The sequence below is a fragment of the Mizuhopecten yessoensis genome, unplaced genomic scaffold (assembly GCF_002113885.1).
Source record: "Mizuhopecten yessoensis strain PY_sf001 unplaced genomic scaffold, ASM211388v2 scaffold4989, whole genome shotgun sequence".
Lineage (NCBI taxonomy): Eukaryota > Metazoa > Mollusca > Bivalvia > Pectinida > Pectinidae > Mizuhopecten > Mizuhopecten yessoensis.
In genome coordinates this window covers 141618-162982 of record NW_018405822.1, presented here as the reverse complement: position 1 = coordinate 162982, position 21365 = coordinate 141618, and the positions used below count along the sequence as shown (strand labels likewise).

General features: G+C 37.9%; 1 protein-coding gene across 1 annotated transcript in view; it reads left to right on the top strand.

The window, feature by feature from the left end:
• LOC110450099 overlaps positions 1-15746 on the top strand; it is a 27624-nt gene extending 11878 nt beyond the window's left edge. The window contains exons 2-4 of the mRNA XM_021497354.1: positions 2795-2911; positions 10245-10369; positions 15428-15746. Coding sequence (XP_021353029.1) covers positions 2795-2911; positions 10245-10362 — 235 coding nt within the window. The 3' untranslated portion in view covers positions 10363-10369; positions 15428-15746. The remainder of the gene's footprint in view (positions 1-2794; positions 2912-10244; positions 10370-15427) is intronic.
• Positions 15747-21365: the final 5619 nt, after the last annotated feature.

Genomic DNA, 21365 nt, shown 5'->3' with positions numbered 1-21365 from the left:
AGACCTGTATACCCTGGTCTCAGTTAGACCTGTATATACCCTGGTCTCAGATAGACCTGTATACCCTGGTCTCAGATAGACCTGTATACCCTGGTATCAGATAGACCTGTATATACCCTGGTCTCAGATAGACCTGTATACCCTGGTCTCAGATAGACCTGTATACCCTGGTATCAGATAGACCTGTATACCCTGGTCTCAGATAGACCTGTATACCTTGGTCTCAGATAGACCTGTATACTCTGGTCTGAAATAGGTTCGGTACGGACGAGACCACTTGTGTTGTAGAACAGATCTAATTCCGGATACAAACGGAAAAGGTTACGGTGACATACGATCCGGAGGACAAACACTCCTGAGAGACATATACCGTTACCGATGAATTCCTGGATGTTATCCGAGATAGTTGTATAGTGTAACGAGAACCTGCACAACACAAAGCTATTATACAGGAAGTGTTATATCCTCGTGACTCAGGTAGACAGCGAAATCTCAGTGACCCAGATTGATGAAAGTACTAAACTACAATCATGAATTGGCGAAATAAGATCTTTTAGATAGCTTACGAACTTACGCAGAACACAAATAAACAAATTAGGGAATAAGGAAATATGATGAAGATAAGACCAGGGCCCGTACTCATAAAATCGTTCTCATTTCGTGCTCAAGCCTAAATTCTTGTTCCGGTTATAAAGTGTTAAAAAAACTCTGATTTTGTCAATGATTTGGAAAAAAAATGAAGAGACTTACAACCGATTACTGTTTTCAATGTTTCCATTTGACTTTTCGATCGTTTTTGACATGATTTAAGTGAGTAACAAGAAAGTTGGTTTGAGCACAGAATCCATGCTTGAGCATGAGAACGGTTTCATGAATACGGGCCCAATGTTTTAAGCAAAAGTTTCATACGAACCAAATGTACCAAAGTCTTGTTCATTTACTTAAATTGTGTTCACATCAATTTTCAGTTTCCTATTTTAGATTTATGGCAACGTCATAGAACCCATTTCGGTGACCTCATATAGTTTAAAACCCGATTATGGTCACAACCCTATCCTAGGCGTGTGAATAACGAGATTATATCTTGCCCGGGTTCAAATCAATGTTACTATTTCACGTAAAGGTAAAAAGTGTTAGTCTTGTATGTAAGTTATACATAGTGTTCAATAGTTTTATTTGTTTTAAAACAATGCTTTTTCTCATATAATTAATAGATTGGTTTATAAACGGTTTATTTTATGCATGATAACGCTTTACAGCAATATACATCAGTAGGCTCTTGGTATTTTTCGGAGGAATGATCTGCTTAAACGTTTTACCATGTATAATTACACAAATTCATTGTCATTTTAATTGTGAAATTTCCAAAAGTTTAATTTGGTTGTGGTTCTTCGTTTAAAAATATTGAAAGTGGAAACAGTCAATACATCCTTATTTAGAACAAGGCCTTCCTCATGAGCAAGTTTACACAGCCAGCTTCCTGATGATGATGGGGCCACACTGTAAACTGCCAGGCGTACATTACAGTGATATAAATTCTAAAATCAAATTGTATATATTTTAGTCTGACTGGTTGAGAGACACTGATTGAGTTTGACGTTCGGTACACGTCTATTTCTATACTTTGTAACTATATAAATGTAAGATGTATTCCGCATGCACGGCTTTCTTGACCTTCAATCTTGAAAGCTGTATTGAAAAAGGCAAATGTATACCTAAAGTATAAACCGGAAGTGCCTACGGAGGACAACACATGAAACACGTACTTCTCAGATCCAATTAAAAGTCCCTGCCATTGTAGGAGAGACATGGTTATTGAGTCTGGTTAATATAGGACAGATAATACTTTAACTCATTACAAGCTACTACTGATCTCGATATGAGGATAGGGAGTCAACGCTGACAGTCATTGACGTCATCATGGTTCCAAATTTCCAGATATGATAGTGCGGATTGTGTTATAGATGTTAGCGTTACGGGCCGTTCCAATACTGCTGTGTCCGTTTAGATTCACCAAGCCCCCATAAGATGGTATATCCACCCCACATTACAACAACTGATAAGTCATGTCCAAAGGCCCCAGTTAGAAATAGGACCATATATATATATATGTAATTTGATAGTATAAGTTATTAAAATGGTCCATGGCGAGGTAAACGTAGTAAACATAAATAGTTCACCGAAATTATAGCATGTCAATCTCTCAGCCCAATTGAATGCTGCGAAATGAAATATTATCTTATGTCCATCTATATGCCTAGGTCACGCGGATTAGATGTGAAGAGACATGATGATGTACCAGTTCATACCGTTCTGTGATGCGCTAGCCATGTTAATGATTACGAAACTAAGAAACGGTATAATTAGTATAACCTGTTTAACTTTTTACACCAACATTTTATGGTACGAAAGGATACTTTATATATAATTTTTATACATTCTTAGAGTCACAATCTTGTTTTTATTGAGGCCGGTATGCCTCTACACAGGTATTGAAAGACCTTGGTATAGAAATAAACTTTAGATAATATGTCACGTCGAATTCATTCATTTGAAAAGAGATTGACATGTTATAAGTCTGCTGAACTATTTTTTTATGAAGACATCAGCCTTGGTGTTTTATTATTGACTACGTTTATCTCGCTAACCACCATTTTAAAAGTAAATGCATAAATGAATTGCAAATTTAAATTCAGTTAATTGAATATGACGTATGAGTGTTGAGACTATATCGTCGTTTAAGGAGCGTGCAGCTTTCCTAACAACTAACTACACTGTTTTGTTTGTTTTCAAGGTTACGGCGCCAAACAGGTGATGTAAAAACTGCAGAATATTTCGCACGATTGGCGTTAGAGCGGAGACCGACAGGCTGTGACTTAATAGGATGTGGACTCATAGATATAGTAGCCAGGTAAGTCATATAGTAGTCAGGTAAGTCATTTAGTAGTCAGGTCAGTCATTTAGTAGCCAGGTAAGTCATTTAGCAGTCAGGTAAGTCATTTAGTAGCCAGGTAAGTACTTTAGTGGTCAGGTAAGTCATTTAGTAGTCAGGTAAGTCATTCAGGTAAGTCATTTAGTAGTCAGGTAAGTCATTTAGTAGTCATGTAAGTCATTTGGTAGTCAGGTAAGTCATTTAGTAGTCATGTAAGTCAATTAGCAGTCAGGTAAGTCATTTAGTAGTCATGTAAGTCATTTGGTAGTCAGGTAAGTCATTTAGTAGTCATGTAAGTCATTTAGTATTCAGGTAAGTCATTTAGTAGTCATGTAAGTCAATTAGTAGTCAGGTAGGTCATTTAGTAGTCAGGTAAGTCATTTAGTAGTAATGTAAGTCAATTAGTAGTCAGGTAAGTCATTTAGTAGTCAGGTAAGTCATTTCGTAGTCAGGTAAGTCATTTAGTAGCCAGGTAAGTACTTTAGTGGTCAGGTAAGTCATTTAGTAGTCAGGTAAGTCATTCAGGTAAGTCATTTAGTAGTCAGGTAAGTCATTCAGGTAAGTCATTTAGTAGTCAGGTAAGTCATTCAGGTAAGTCATTTAGTAGTCAGGTAAGTCATTTCGTAGTCAGGTAAGTCATTTAGTAGTCAGGTAAGTCATTTAGTAGGCAGGTAAGTCATTTAGTAGTCAGGTAAGTCATTTAGTAGCCAATTAAGTCATCTAGTAGTCAGGTAAGTCATTTATTAGTCATGTAAGTCATTTAGTAGACATGTAAGTCATTTAGTAGTCATGTAAGTCATTTAGAAGTCAGGTAAGTCATTTAGTAGTCATGTAAGTCAATTAGCAGTCAGGTAAGTCATTTAGTAGTCAGGTTAGTCATTTAGTAGTCAGGGAAGACATTTAGTCGTCAGGTAAGTCATTTAGTAGTCACGTAAGTCATTTAGTAGCCAGGTAAGTCATTTAGTAGCCAGGTAAGTCATTTAGTCGTCAGGTAAGTTATTTAGTAGTCAGGTAAGTCATTTAGTAGTCAGGTAAGTCATTCAGGTAAGTCATTTAGTAGTCAGGTAAGTCATTCAGGTAAGTCATTTAGTAGTCAGGTAAGTCATTTAGTCGTCAGGTAAGTCATTTAGTAGTCAGGTAAGTCATTCAGGTAAGTCATTTAGTAGTCAGGTAAGTCATTTAGTAGTCAGGTAAGTCATTTAGTAGCCAATTAAGTCATCTAGTAGTCAGGTAAGTCATTTATTAGTCATGTAAGTCATTTAGTAGACATGTAAGTCATTTAGTAGTCATGTAAGTCATTTAGTAGTCATGTAAGTCATTTAGTAGCCAGGTAAGTCATTGAATCCTAGCGTTTATTTAAGTATTCCGGTACCTTAGTTACCAAGCAATTCCTCAACAAGCGTCTTTTAGATATTGTAGTCAGGTTAAATACCCAACAAGCGTCTCATTGATATTGTAGTCAGGTTAAATACACAACAAGCGTCTTTTAGATATTGTAGTCATGTTAAATACCCAACAAGCGTCTCATTGATATTGTAGTCATGTTAAATACCCAACAAGCGTCTCATTGATAATGTAGTCAGGTTTATTACTCAACAAGCGTCTCATTGATATTGTAGTGAGGTTAATTACTCAACAAGCGTCTCGTAGATAATGTAATCAGTTGAATTACTCAACAAGCGTCTCATTGATAATGAAGTCAGTTGAATTACTCAACAAGCGTCTCATTGATATAGTAATCAAGTTTGTGACCCATAAGCATCTCATATCTATATATGCAGTAGTCAGGTAATTCACTTATCTAACAACAATGTCTTAGCGTCACGTATTAGTATTTATTTACAAATATTTATTATCTGATCGTTTGGAATACATACATTTTGGACTGAAATTGTTGGTTTTTTATATGATATGAATTGCTTTGTGGTGTGACACTACTACCTGGATTGCGAGAATGTTTGATACATTAATTCGAAATGAACGAACATGTTTTATTATACCCCTAGTGAAAATCCTGTAATCTGATAGGTCGAGACATAGTGTTCATTTTATAATGTCACTCTCGTTTTAAAATTGAGTCAATGGAAGGGTGCTTCCAAACGCCCTAGCAACGGGTGACAGTGTGTGTGACAGTGCAAAAAAGTGACCGCGCAAAGAAGATGCGCGCATGGTTCGTTTGAGCCAGAACGTTTGTTTACATTGCGACTCATCGCACATGACCGTGTATTACTCGCCGGTGATGACTACACCGATGTAACGCTGAGATGAGTGAGATTTCCAAACGCTTCATTCACCTGGTAGTCTGGGATAAACAATCGGCCGTACGCTCAGTGTGAAGTAAAAAAAGGTTATGATTTGCAGATGTTAAGTTGGGTGATTTGGATAAAGTCATAAACTATTGACGGAAAAGGAATCTCAAAGCACGCAGCGTACCGTCAAAAGAACATGTACAAAGTAGAATTGTGATTGTTATGAAAAAATGAGGTTTCGGGGGGGGGGGGGGGGAAAANAGATACAAGGATACCATCACTGATGATGATATGAAGATGTTCGATAGCCCGATCGTCAATATCAACCATTTACTTGTTATAACGACTGCCATGACATCTCGCAGTGTTAATAACGCTGACTTTATTGTTTAATCTTGAATATTTCACTGTTATATTTGTTGCTGAAAATACAATATTTGTTAAAAATATGACAACTTCGTTAGTTATTGACTTTCGGTATAATAAAATAAACACTACATTCATTAGAGTGTGACGGTGCCTAGGGTTAACCCAATGGTATCACTGTCACCCGAGGTGAAGGGTGACAGTGCTACCCTCGGGGTGACCCTTAGGCAACGTCACACTCTAATGAGTGTAGTATATATATAATGCGTGCCCTATACATTAACAGATTCACTCGAACTTCCGCCAACATCCAACCCTGTTTAATCCTTGCTGTCGGGTCATTGTACCCAGATATTAGGGTCAAAATCAGTCACTTGATCGCCCTTCCTGAACCGTCTGGATCAATCAGCTATAAAGCGAGTACAATTGGCAACAGGCGGAAACGTTTAAATCACAACTTTAGCGTTTTGATTGGACGAATTTAAGTGCAATAAGGATTATTGCAATCAACTGTAACGACGATGTTGTAAGTAACACTATTCTAGAGGCTACGGTGATAATAGCATCCATAATTCTAAATTGATGTGTTTGCCTCGCGCGAAAATTAGCAGTTAATTGACAAATTTTAGATAATGAAACACCACGGGTCGTTGGCTTAAGTTCAAAGAAGGATGTTTGATGACTCGGAGTACCTTTGTATCGTGTGGGGGAGGACATCCCCCAGGCTAGGAGGCTCGGACAGCCACACAGCCACACAATGGTCCAGGCACTTCAAAACGCTGATACTAATGGACATTGTACACACAGACAACTACAGCCGACTCGTAATCGTCATTAATAAATTAATATGGATGAATGTCACTGGTCATATTTATTGACCGTTATCCTACATATTATACTGTCAAATATCGTGGTCAGCGATGACGTAAGAAGATGAGTTGACCATCAGTGTCGGTGTTACTGACCCCTGTGATAATTCTCGCTAATATTTATTGGGATTAAGTTTGAACGTTTCGCCATCACCTGGATTTAACAACGGTAATAGTTTGAACATTACACAACAAACGTCATATACAAACTATTAGCTTAAAATGTTCACCAGAGAACAATGTAATTCCATTAAAGAGAGCAACACGACCGACAAAACGGTAGTTAGATAATGCTGTTCCATTTAATGCGTTGAGATACAATTTAGAGGGTGACTGTTACTCGCCTCTAGTTTTGAAGCTCGTGGTCGGTGCTTTGGCGATCTTGATTCCGATATACTTCCGTCTTTCTACCAAATACAAGCACAAAACAAATATTTGGGGTCGTGTCCCTCAAAGTTATTAGTTCCAAAGGGGTTAAGAGATATATAATAAGGGAAGCTTGCGAAGTCAATTCCAGCAGGCCCCGCGGTTTCCGGTTGAGAAAGCTGGGCCAACACTGGGCGTTACTTGACAGATAGGAGCCTCGCCCCGTAGCGACCTTAGGCACACTGTGCTACAAACACTCCACTTAGTCAATAGTTTCTCACATACGATATTGCCAGATATATTGGACATCCTATCAACTTGTCATATCGATTAGAAAACAAAAATGAAATTCGAATTCGTTTCTGTCAAACGTGTGCAGTCAGCAAGGCTCTTCGTTGTCATCCTATCAAATTAGACTACCCATGGAACTTGGCTCGTTCATTTCCGGACCATGACAATTCCGTTTCCGTTTTAGGGTGAAATGGTGGTAGACAAACTAATAACCTAAAAACAATCGTTCTTGAGAAGATACATTGAGCCAATAAAAGTACGTCAGCGAACTAATACCAAACTTAATCTTCGCTTTCTTATGATAATAATCATGAACCATCAAAATTTAAATCTTACATCGAACTTATTGCAATGTATTTGGTTCAATTTTAGGTTTAAATTAAAAATTGGTCAGAATTGATCATTTATTATTATTTGCAATCGTGGTTTTGCTTGTTAGATTTGAAAATAAAGAAAAGACGCAAATGCTTTGTGCTGGTGCATTCCTTAATCCATGTCTAACTTCCCTTGTTAACCAAAAGGTGGGGCCCGTACAACGTTCATATCTGTCAACCAATCACTGGGCCCGTACAACGTTCATATCTGTCAACCAATCACTGGGCCCGTACATCGTTCATATCTGTCAACCAATCACCTGGCCCGTACATCGTTCACATCTGTCAACCAATCACTTGGCCCGTACATCGTTCATATCTGTCAACCAATCACTGGGCCCGTACATCGTTCATATCTGTCAACTAATCACCTGGCCCGTTCATCGTTCATATATGTTAACCAATCACTGGGCCCGTTCATCGTTCATATCTGTTAAACAATCGCTTGGCCCGTACATCGTTAATACCTGTTGACGAATCAACTGGCTCATTCATCGTTAATACCTGTTATTCTGCCCGTTCATCGTTAATACCTGTGAACCAATCACTTGGACCGTACATCGTTCATATTTCTTAACCAATCACTTTGCCCGTATATCGTTCATACCTGTCAACCAATCACTGGGCTCGTACATCGTTTATGCCTATTAACCAATCACTACCCCCTGTACATCTTGTTAACCTTTTAACAAACCTGCTAATAAACAAGTACAGACCCATAAATCGTTTCTACCTGTTGTCTCTTCCTGAAATTTAAACCTGGAAACCATTTGCAGTTGTCAAGGCGCGTACTGTGTCATCAATCACAATGAGCTTGTTTGCATTACCGGGTACTTAGGCAGGCATGAATCAACCTAATTTCACGCCGGTATGTTAGCTTCTTTTAATAGTTTATAATCACGTGTTTCAAGCGTGAACATAGCAAGTTCCCGTATGGTAATGTATTAGATCTATATAGGTCTACCCTACACCAACCGGGGGTCCGGCCTAGCCGTGTTTACACTTGATCACTAACTTGACCATCGTTTCTAAGGCATATTAGACATTTTATCCAACTTTTATTTGCTAAACGTGTCATCATAATCATGTCATCATACTCATGATGGCGAAGGTGAAAACAAATGTGTTTTATCTGTACCATACCTCACAGTCGGTCGCGCGGATCGCGTAACTTGCATCAACCGGAAGTGGGCGGGGTGCGAGGTGACCGTGATGTAAATGGTTTTCCGTTTTCTCTCCACACGAACCCGCGTCCGAGCTGGCAACGTGCTGCATATTTCCAATTAACAAGCCGTTTAATTGAAGGCCGATAACTAGCTAAAAGCCGCGAGACAATTTTGAAATAGATTGATATCAATGGACGATTTCTTGATAGAACAAATGTGGATTACGGATTTACCGTGACGTTGATGAAGAAGCGCGGAGGCGGATACTCATATGATTTATATCAGAAATTTGTGACTATGACATGGAAACGGATGTCAAATCACGCGCATGGCTACATCTAACGCGCATTGATTTAAGTGGGCATTCGTCATCACTGACGCTGGTCTAAATACGCTATAATGTTCACTCATCATGCCATCTGGAGTTTAGCCTCATTACTTCGGGGTAAACAAAAGGTATGACATGCACTGTTGACCTGTTCTATTCATAACGGCGGAAAAGGTTGAATAATGGGAATACGAGATTAGGTGTAGTGCCGTCCAGTACTTTGATATAGGATGATGATACGTTCAATTGCTCGATCTTCATCAACATTTTAAATTTTCAAATTGAAAAGAACAAATAAATAAATACAATATGTGTTTTTTCAAATGGCGATAGTTTTTAATTCCATATATTGATTTTCATTAATTCTATTTTAAGATTGATCTTCTTTCGTTACCATGACAACGTATGAAACAAACACAAGTGTATAATATGTATTGTATACTGATGGGCCAATGGCCTAAAGTCCGAATAAAACTTGAAACTTGAGTCATTCGTCACAATTATTTATAATGGTCTTGTACAGGGGGTCCATCAGGTAAAATGGGTGAAGCAATGTACCGGTACCCTGTAAGTGTAGTTACAGGTCTGGCGGTGATATTCTGTTCCGTATTGTATTCTGGGTGATCGTCCACAAACACGTGACATGTAATAAATCTGACCGAGTTATTACTCTAACAAAACCACGTACACTACGGATGTTGAAAGTTTCATAAATACTTAATAACACCATTAGGTTTACTTAATTATTAGATATGTATATGTGTGTATATAACAAAATCATTTTTTTTCAAATTATATTGGCTTACGTCAAACTCCTGCATCGACCAGTTCTAATAAAATCGGCTTACAGTATGTAGTTAGACTTACAAAGAAATCAAATACAGAATAAAGAAGAAGTACTGTTTATACACTTTAAGACAACATACGATGAGTTTGTGCAGATTTCTATCTATTATGCACGTGTAGAACGTATATGTTGGAGTAGCCTACCCTGGGCTCGATGTATCTGCCAAAGTGTGACAGAATGGACATTAGAGACGATTTCCAATCAGTTATTATTTAACAAACGTACACAGCTAGTGCTTTCCCCCTACAATAAGGAAAAGCTTAACCAATACCACAGCTACAGTCAGAGTGGAGTCCAGATCCACTGAACTGGGAGTGAAACTATGAACCACGACTTCAGACACACAAATAGTCATTTGATAACCAGCATTGGGACTTTGTGATAGCAAGAGATTAATCTTAATACGAGTAATGATTATTCACAAAATATTGATGATATCCCTTTGTTTTGTTTCAGCGGCAAAAAGAGAGACGGACGAACAGCCTCCGCGTACCAAGGACAAATCGACGATGAGTCGAGAGCCAAATTAATTGCGATGTTATTGACGGGTAGCGCCGAAACAAGGAGGAAGTGAACGAAAGGTATATATATGTTTGTTACCTGTACACGTGATAAAAAACACATATACAACCTGTACGTTAGTATACACATATACAACCTGTACGTTAGTACACACATATACAACCTGTACGTTAGTACACACATATACAATCTGACTACGGACGATAGACTTCTTACAGCCTAAGGTGCGCTGCAGATCATGTACAGACAGACTACGGACGATAGACTTCTTACAGCCTAAGGTGGGCAGCAGATTACGTACAGACAGACTACGGACGATAGACTTCTTACAGCCTAAGGTGGGCAGCAGATCGTGTGCAGACAGACTACGGACGATAGACTTCTTACAGCCTAAGGTGGGCAGCAGATCACGTACAGACAGGCTACGGACGATAGACTTCTTACAGCCTAAGGTGGGCAGCAGAAAGTCACTGACAGATGCCAAAACTAGTAGACACACTGAATAATTCTAACATCAAACGACCACCGTTAAAAAGCTATTGGCACCGCATTAGCTAAAAAGCTACTGGCACCGCATTAGCTAAAAAGCTACTGGCACCGCATTAGTTAAAACGTTATTCAATCAAACGCTTTCTGTTTTGACTTTAATCACGACATTCCAACAAACCAAATACAATTTTTCGGTGGATTGATAGGATTTTGACATTTTCAAAATACTGTTGTATCTAAATGTAAATTAAGATTTTAAGATTGTTATAGGAAAGCTCAGTTATGACGCTGTACGTTGTATTGTCTTTAGTTATTAGAGCTTTTCTTTTTCAACTAAAGCTCTTTTTCAATAAAATCCGTTTGAACTGGTATCCGGAATGTTTACAAACAACCATCATTGATTCCGTAATATAACGATATAACGATATATAACGATATAACGATATAACGATATATAACGATATAACGATATATAACGATATATAACGATTTAACGATATAACGATGAAGAAATTATCTTTAAATGTTCCCACGATTCGTTCAGTGACTACATCATAAAAATCCGTTTGATATAAAATACTGCTTTACTCGTTTTTATACATTCTTCTATCCGGATGACGTCGGACTTTATTGACAATTATAATAAGAAAAGATTCATGTTACGAAATACTCTATTGTGAAGTAGGCGTTGTTGTGCTAGCTCACAACCAGGGTTAATCGTCAAGCCATTAAACCTAATTAAAGGGTGATTATAAATTGTTGATTCATAAAACTCTTGTTGCCCCCAGAGAATGGTTACATGCCGTTTTCGTTGGTGTTAATACGATTACAGCAACTGAGTATAACAGACTGTGAGATAGCTGACGACAAGTTCGATTCTGTCCGGGACCATCTTCATATTACCACAACCCCAAATATTGGTTGGATTTGTGTTTGTGCAAGATGCAAACTAGCCAGGTTCAATGTTACTCGGGAACAAATAAACTATCCTTTATCTGAAAAATCACGTCACCTACGAATTGAGGGGTATTTTCGTTGATGTTTCTTGTATGACAGGGTATAACAGGGTAATGTCACAAATAGTCCCCGAGGAGGATAGGGTTTAGGTACGTTTAGGTACGTAATATATTCTGTGTTGTCGAGGGGATAATTTGTTGATACATAGTTCGTTTGTAAGCATTATTTAGGTATGATTGATGTGATAAACTGGCCTCTTTGAGTATATCGTCATCTTATTTACATAACTAGAACTGTTGTTTTACTTTGCTTTAACCATTTTCGTCAACAACTGTGCAACTATAAAGTCATTTTCAATTTAGTTCGCATTGCATTTAGGTTTACAAAGGTTTTATTGGTAACATTTTACAAAATGATATAATCCAGTGGGTAAAGCACAGCTTCTCCGAGGGATATCTTAGCGGATTCTACCAAAAAGTAAATGTACAAATACGCCTCAAATTTAAAACAAATAGATACAATCACATAGTCTCAAAATGTGAGTCGGACGGTTACCAAAGTACATAGTGAACCTGAGATTATACAATGTAGTAAAAAAAGACATAGGCCACGATTCGCATTCTACAGTATCACGACATTTTCCTAAAGTGTCTGCTAACTTATTCCATCAATCCATAGTTGAAAGTTCCTTTTAACAGTTGCTTGAATCAAGAGTTTGCTATTTATTTTATTTTCATTTTTTTTTATAGAAGGTTAGTGTATTAATTTAAACACAGAAGGACGAATATGAACTATTGCTTAATTTGAGATACTATTAATTCTTTAAACTCAAGACGAAAAGGAACAGAGCTTATCATCCACGACATACACAGGGGCATACAATATCTGGTTTTTAGGAAATACATTGTATCTACCAGTCTCTAAATCAAAACTATCTATACTTTACCAGTTATATTGTCTAAATAAAGGATTTGTAAATTATCATCATAAATCATAACGGTCAACATTGTACAACATACATTTAGAACAGGTCTCAAATGTTTCTCATTTCCTAAATAAAAGCATCCTGTATACGATGATTAATTTTTGTATAAACAACAACACATATATCTTTTGTTGCTTACTGCGCCAACCATACATCTCCGAAAACACCGTACACAAATCATGTCGCAAATGATGTATTCATTTTTTAAACTATTTGGTTTCCTATTGCAAAGCATCGAAAACCCTCGAAAACCCTCGAAAGCCCGCCATAAAAATACGGCTAGTGGTCTCCAATCCCCACAACCTGTACTTAAAACAGCAATCCTACGCTGTAAGGATTTCAAAACTAACAAAAGTATGTTTTCAACTCGTGGTGCAAGACCAAAGCCCTTCATTTTACAGTTGAAATCCCGTAATGCAAAATGTTCATTCAACAGCAATCTTTGAGCTTTCCTATAGAGAAGACACTAAGCTCTCCTCTCAGACATGTCACTCTGCACGACAGTACATTAACTATCGTAAACTAAACCTACCTTTTATATGGAGAATAATATTTCTAAAACATCTAACATATTTTGGAGGTCAACTACAAAATGCTGTATCATCTGCGTACATGTACATAATAAAAACAAATTAAGTAACTGGTAGTGAGAGTAATTACAATTCCGATTGCATGTCGTCCACCAACAAAGGACACATTAAAAGAGATACCACTTGTCCGACCTGTAAGTCGTACATAGAAATAAACTATACACTGTTATGACTAGACTACAGTCAAACATTAGGTTTGACCAATAGTCTGCTTGGCCACTCAAGCATCGCTGTGCATTGTAACAAGGGTTTGCGATATTATAATGATTTGCAATATATTTCCAATGACGTCTCCTGCACTTCTTCTGGTTTTCACGTGAAATGAAACGTTTCGAAAAGGTTCTAGGGGATCGAGGTCAATGACATCAGAATAGGCAGCAGTCCAGTTACTATATTCCGGTAGTGTATAGTGATCATTCCTTCGTTTCTTGTTACTGTGCACTCTTTAAAGGGAAGGGGAGAGAATCGTCCGTTCCTTGATACTGTACACTCTTTACAGGAAAGAGGAGAGAATCGTTCGTTCCTTGATAATGTACACTCTTTAAAGGGAAGGGGAGAGAATCATCCGTTCCTTGATACTGTACACTCTTTAAAGGGAAGGGGAGAGAATCCTCCGTTCCTTGATACTGTACACTCTTTAAAGGGAAGGGGAGTGAATCGTTCGTTCCTTGATACTGTACACTCTTTAGAGGGAAGGGGAAATAATCCTCAGTTCCTTGATACTGTACACTCTTTAAAGGGAAGAGGAGAGAATCGTTCGTTCCTTGATACTGTACACTCTTTAAAGGGAAGGGGAGAGAATCCTCCGTTCCTTCTTTAAAGGGAAGGGGAGAGAATCGTTCGTTTGGGACATTGTTTCTAGCTTCACAATCATTGAGCAGTATATGACTTTACAGCATCAACAGTTCTATGTTGTGTGCTTCATATACTCTGCAGTAAATTGAATAGTCTTCTCTGTGAGTTTACCGATTTCAAGTAATACCCACTTCGTCGTACTTGAGCTTCCTGCGCCTTGAATGAAAGATGGGAGCATGGTGACACGAAGCCCATTAAAGTTACCTGGAACACATCGTGATCCTATATACTGATATGGTCGAAAAGCAAAATTTTGTTTGAGAACCGGATATTTGATACAGCATACATGAATTATGTTAAAAAGTGTGGTATCACAACTTTAAACCTTAATCAGAACCTTGAGAAAGTTAGCTGGTCTATAATGTGGTGGAGGGGGTATAGTTCACAATTCCTCTCTGAATGAGCTCGTCCTGTCCACCACAATGTCCCCCTAAATGTTACTTACTGAATCAGGGGTTAATGATTGTCAGTCTGCATAAAACACATAGACATAACACAATTACACGAGACACGACATTGTATTCCATAGAGGAAATAAACAATCAGTTATTATTCGACAAGTTTCTTTGACAGACTGATAACGTCAACATGTATTCATACCCGTCTGCTGTTAACCAGTCTGCTAACGTATAGGGACATTCTTCTTTTGACTGCCCATTCAATAATGTAGAGTATGTAACAATAGATAGCAGTAGACAGCTAATGTACAAACATGGCACATTAAAGAGTTCGTACCAGAGAATAAAAGTCATGATAAAGACATTTCCTGTAGAACATTTCCCTTTGATAGTATATAGTTATAAAATATATAAATAGACCTATTGTTTTTTTGTCGCACCTCATGCAAAAATGCTGTCAATTCATTGGTTAATTTCAATATCATGATGTCACTTGAAAACCCTCAGGGTCCAGATTTCCGAAAGTATTGAGTTTTTTGTGTGTGTTTTAAATCTTTCGTACGCGCGAAAATATCATCGGAACGTTGTCACTCTCGCCATTTAGTAATAACATGTTATAAAGTCCACGTCACTTCCACATTGCTGTTGCTAGGTGACGTTCTAGAAGTGACCACGCGCTGAAATAATACACAGAACGCCTTAATTAATGACGTTGCTTAGAAAACATGTCTGTATAATAATGACCTATTGAGATATACTATCTATGTATGGGTCATCGATGTTACAAAGTGATATGGTTGGTCTGCATTTAAATTAATTTGTATCTATTTGTTTATCTTGTAGGTTATCACTGTGCCGGGGTCAGTATATGTGACACCTAGAGAGAGCCGCTATACAAAGGTGACCCTATGGGGAGGTGCAGACTACATCAAGGAAAGGAGCGTTCACAAACTGAAGTTCGTCAATATGTCGTGGCGCAAAAATGTTCTAAGCAATATAATATGAAATGTCCAAGAAGATAGAATATAAAATATAAAAATGTTAAGACAAACAGTTTATTGTCGGAGGTGTTATAATTGTGTTTAATAATTCATTAAAAATAATAGAAAATTAATAACAAAGCTCTTCTCCCTTGAAAATAAATAGTCTTTTTATGTGATAAGTTGTGTTGTGTTTTTCTGTCTGTAATGAATACCTGATACATAAACACATCGTTTTGTAATTGTAGTAAGAGAATCGGATAAAAAATGATTTTGATAAATTTTGCGCAAACTATTTTAATAACAGACCATCAGAGGGACAGAAAGACGGAAAAAATGACAGGGACAGTATCATAATACGACCCTTAGCTGACAAATGCTAGACACTTTCAAACTGCACATTTCCTGGTTCTTTTTTCTCTTTGTCTTTTATTTTCGCTAATTTCTCGGTAGATGCATTTCCATTGAAAATAGATCAGTTGAAATGTAGTTGTTTTTTTCAACATTTTGCATAAAAGTTTGAATGGATTTCAAACACCATTGGCGAATTACAAACAACACTGACGAACTACAAACACCATTGACGAACTACAAACAACACTGACAAACTACAAACAACACTGACGAACTACAAACACCATAGACGAACTACAAACACCATAGACGATTTACAAACACCACTGACGAACAACAAACAACACTGACGAATTACAAACACCATTGATGAATTACAAACAACACTGACGAACTACAAACAACACTGACGAACTACCAACAACACTGACGAACTACAAACATCACTGACGAACTACAAACACCATTGGCGAATTACAAACAACACTGACGACCTACAAACACCATTGACGAACTACAAACAACACTGACGAACTACAAACACCATAGAAGATTTACAAACAACACTGACGAACTACAAACACCATAGACGAACTACAAACACCATAGACGATTTACAAACACCACTGACGAACAACAAACAACACTGATGAATTACAAACACCATTGGCGAATTACAAACAACACTGACGAACTACAAACACCATTGACGAACTACAAACACCATTGAAGAACTACAAACAACACTGACGATTTACAAACAACACTGACGAACTACAAACACCATAGACGAACTACAAACAACACTGACGAACTACAAACAACACTGACAAACTACAAACAACACTGACGAACTACAAACAACATAGACGAACTACAAACAACACTGACGAACTACAAACAACACTGACAAACTACAAACAACACTGACGAACTACAAACAACATAGACGAACTACAAACAACACTGACGAACTACAAACAACACTGACAAACTACAAACAACATAGACAAATCACAAACAACACTGACGAACTACAAACAACACTGACGAACTATAAACACCATAGACAAACCACAAATAACAAAGAGAAAAAACTAACAACCAAGTCGAATACAAAATAATAGACGAATAAAAAAACAAGAACTAATTGTGGAAAAATTATAAGTAATGCCTGTCTGGTGAGCTGACCGACTGTTGATAAGTAATATTTTTAGACTGGTCAGTCTCCGTCCACTTACGGACAAATCTGACCACAGCTGTTAATGTTTCGGAGTAAGACAATGACATTACCGGTAAACAGACGATCTGTAATGAGTCTAAAGGCATGCTCTCAGGGCAGCGACTGGCCGCCGCGGTTACCCGTCTGTATTAGGGCGCTAATGTATTAATAAGTAAACCCATCAAAACGTACCACTGGCCAGCCTGACACATTTCAATTCCCAGGTGACTCTTACACACTTGTCCAGTAAAATTCTAACTCACATAATGGTCAAAAACAAAAACCTCGGGTTCTGTTCATAACTATAAAGCCCTACAACGCTGTTTAGTACTAATACCTTGTCATCATTTGGAGAGAAAAAAAAGAGAAGATTTTATGACAAACTGTTATGTTTACGTATCTTTAAGCTATCTCGACACTGATATACTACTGTGTCCTTGTATCCGAAACCATATCGAGGTCAGGGACAGCGTACATAAAGCAATGTAACTGGAAAATGACATTCGTCGACAACAATTTTCCTGAGCATAAAGAAAATATTTGTGAAAAGAAATGTATCTGTAATAGAGAGTTTAATATGGGTAAGAACGCGATAGCGAATTAATTATTTGGAAAATACGGACGCGAAATTGAATGAATAACGAGTCAATATCACCAGATTTCGGAGAGTTTTGACTGGTAGATACATTCTAAATGGCAGTTATGTGTTTAAGAACATTTCTGTTTACGCTCATTAGAAAATGGTTAACAAATGCAGAGAAGAGACACAATTATTTTGTGTTGCTTTATTTTACCATTGGGTTCAAAGTTATTTTACCTTTTTAGCAAAAAAAATTGAAAACAGCTTGGAATTTTGTCACTGCTCCTATTAATTATATTGATACCATTTTTCCATTTTGGTGAGACAATCAGTTTTTGATCTCAAAATGACAGTTACTTTTGCCGTCATTCCGATAAACTTTGCCATAAATATTTTTAATGGTTTTGTCTTGCATATGTGTCTCAAGATGTGACAGTAAGGCCAGATCGTCTGCATAGTGGAGGTCCTCTAGGTATGTAAATAGATTCCACCTGATAGTCGAGGTCCTCTAGGTATGTAAATAGATTCCACCTGATAGTCGAGGTCCTCTAGGTATGTAAATAGATTCCACCTGATAGTCGAGGTCCTCTAGGTATGTAAATAGATTCCACCTGATAGTCGAGGTCCTCTAGGTATGTAAATAGATTCCACCTGATAGTCGAGGTCCTCTAGGTATGTAAATAGATTCCACCTGATAGTCGAGGTCCTCTAGGTATGTAAATAGATTCCATCTGATGCCTGTGTTGTTACGGCTTAAGGGTGATTTCATTACCCAATCGACGGCTATTATAAAGAGAAGGGATGACATGACATAGCCTTTTCTAACTCCGGATTTTCCATTTTACATGAAAACTTGTGTCTGGTGAAGTACCTACAGTGCATTTGAAGTCTGTATAAAACATTTGTATAAGTTGTACTATTTTTGTTGGTATTCCATAGTTTCGTAAGACCTTCCATAAGCTATCTCGGTTAGCTGTCAAACGCTTTTTCGAAATCTACGAAGTTTATTATAAGTTGTCTCTGCCATTCTGTGCACTGTTCAATGATATTTCTTAGTACAAAAATAGGGTCACGCAAGCAAGCAGGATTTAGAAAAGGAAAGGAAATAGATGATTACTAAGTATATAAATATTACCAACAGAAGTGCTTGATACTTCTGTAGTTGTGTCGTATATCATGAAAATGGGACAAAAATAAAATATGTAAAAAATATCGAGAAAGGGCCAGTTACCTTAAAATCGTATGCGAAAATAACGTAACGTAAAAAAACGTACGGTGTGTCACTGTATATCGCCTATGTTGGGATGATGTGATGATTGTTTTTTTTTGTGTTTACTATTGCGGCAGGATTTCTTGTCTCGTGTACCTCATATTCATACTCAAAACGCCGATACAAGCAGAATGTATATTAATTAACATAACACGACCACTAACTATGACCTACATTTATAACTCAACCGTTTCGAGAAATATAGGACCACTGTGATACGTGGATGACAGTATATCATTTTCGGTAGTTGACAATAAGGATTGTCCAATTATCACATTGAACAATGCCCGGTGTCGGCCTCGATATTGATCAGCTATGGACGTGTACAGACTTTGGTCAAGCTGACAACTAATTAACACAGCTGGAATCGAACCCATCACTGCAGAGCTTATGGAGTAATTGACGTACATGCGGTGCACAAACAATCTTCAAAGACACGGACATGCTGAGCAACAGTTTCTAAATTAACCTGATCCAGTAAAACGTAAAACAAATGTTGGTTAAAGGTTATAGAACGAGTGAAATCTATATATTTTATATCGCAGCTTTACGTCTGTGATATTTATGGTTTCTGTGGGGGAAATGATGTCAACAATTTATGGAACGTTAACAGTCCGGAAAAATAATTTTGATTTTTTTTTAGGTTGGGAAGTATGGCTTGTGAAAAGATTCATGTAGCACAGCCAAAAAGTGTTTATATGTGACGTTTCGATGACTAGTACGGTATGTATACTATGTCACCTTCATCAGACAAATGACCAGTGAGGCGTATGTACGCAAAGGTGTAAAATGTGTACGAGTTGTCCACAAATCGGTGTCGTTCGGGTACCGAAATGACTCGATTCAGCTACGCTTTCTTTACTCGGTCATGGAGGTGTACGAGTCTATAAGGCCCACATCTCGATATATAACTGGCCCACTGCGGCGTATCCAGATGGCCCCCTTTATCTGCCGCTTGGACAGATTGCTCTGTCTGTCGTATACTTTGGAGTTATCCCAGTCGATCACATGATTGTGTTCTGTGTGACATGGTCTGTGATTGCCGATTTATTGATCTCGGACTCCGACTGCTTCCTTTCTGATCCCCAAATCGCCTTCTAGTCTCTCCAATGTACGATGCGTCGCAGGTTTTGCATCCGATTTTTTATACGCACCGTTATCTTTTGGTGTTTTATCTTTGGGGTGTACTATGATATCTTCTGTATTACGTAGCGTCTTGTGGGACTCCATGGCTGTTGCTATGCCATGACCGCTATATATCCTCTGGGTGGTTTTGGATATACCTTTTACAAACGGGATGGCCACAAGACCTTTGGCTTTGTTCTTATCCTTGATTTGCATCTTCTTGTCCCTTCTCCTTACTTTGACACTGTTTTTGCATTGTTTTAGGGCTCATTCCGGATATGCACAGGTTTTCATTTTGAAGTTCATGTATTGGTACGTATGGGTCTTTTTCCATAGACCAATACCTTCACGGTTCTGTCTTCTTTGTTACCAGTTGAGTGTCTAGAAGGGCATTGTGCCGTTGGTTTCTTCCTCACATGTACATTTGATGTTGTTAGTGACAGCTATGTTGATACGGGTGATCCAATCCGTCTGTGCTCGAACATAATTTACACCATTGTGAACATACGCTTCACTGGTCATTTTTCTGATCAAGGTTACAGAGTATATACTGTGCTAAACATCGAAACGGCACATATGTTATAAAGTTATAGAATGGGTATGAGAGAAATAGTAAATGTATGGTCCCCCGAGGTGAAAACACTTACTGGTTGTGCTACATGAATCTTTTCATAGTCCGGAAAAATAATTATAATGAAAACTTCCTGATGTTTGAAAGCACAATGATCTCTGAATGTTTCTCCTCAACATTGTTTACTGGAAAACCAGTCCATTAGGAGGATGGTCTATTGAAAAACCTGTCAATTAGAAGGATGGTCTATGATGAAGCCTGTCCATTAGGAGGACGGTATATTGGGAAGCCTGTCCATTAGGATGACAGTATATTGCGAAGCCTGTCCATTAGGATGACAGTATATTGGGGAGGCTGTCTATTAGGAGGACGGTATATTGGGAAGGCTGTCCATTAGGAGGACGGTATATTGCGAAGCCTGTCCATTAGGAGGAAGGTCTATTGGGAAGCCTGTCCATTAGGATGACAGTATATTGAGAAGCCTGTCTATTAGGATGACAGTATATTGCGAAGCCTGTCCATTAGGAGGAAGGTCTATTGGGAAGCCTGTTCATTAGAAGGATGGTCTATGGTTAAGCCAGTCAATTAGTAGGAAGGTCTATTGGGAAGTCTGTCCATTAGGATGAAAGTATATTGGGAGGCCTGTCCATTAGGAGGACGGTATATTGCAAAGCCTGTC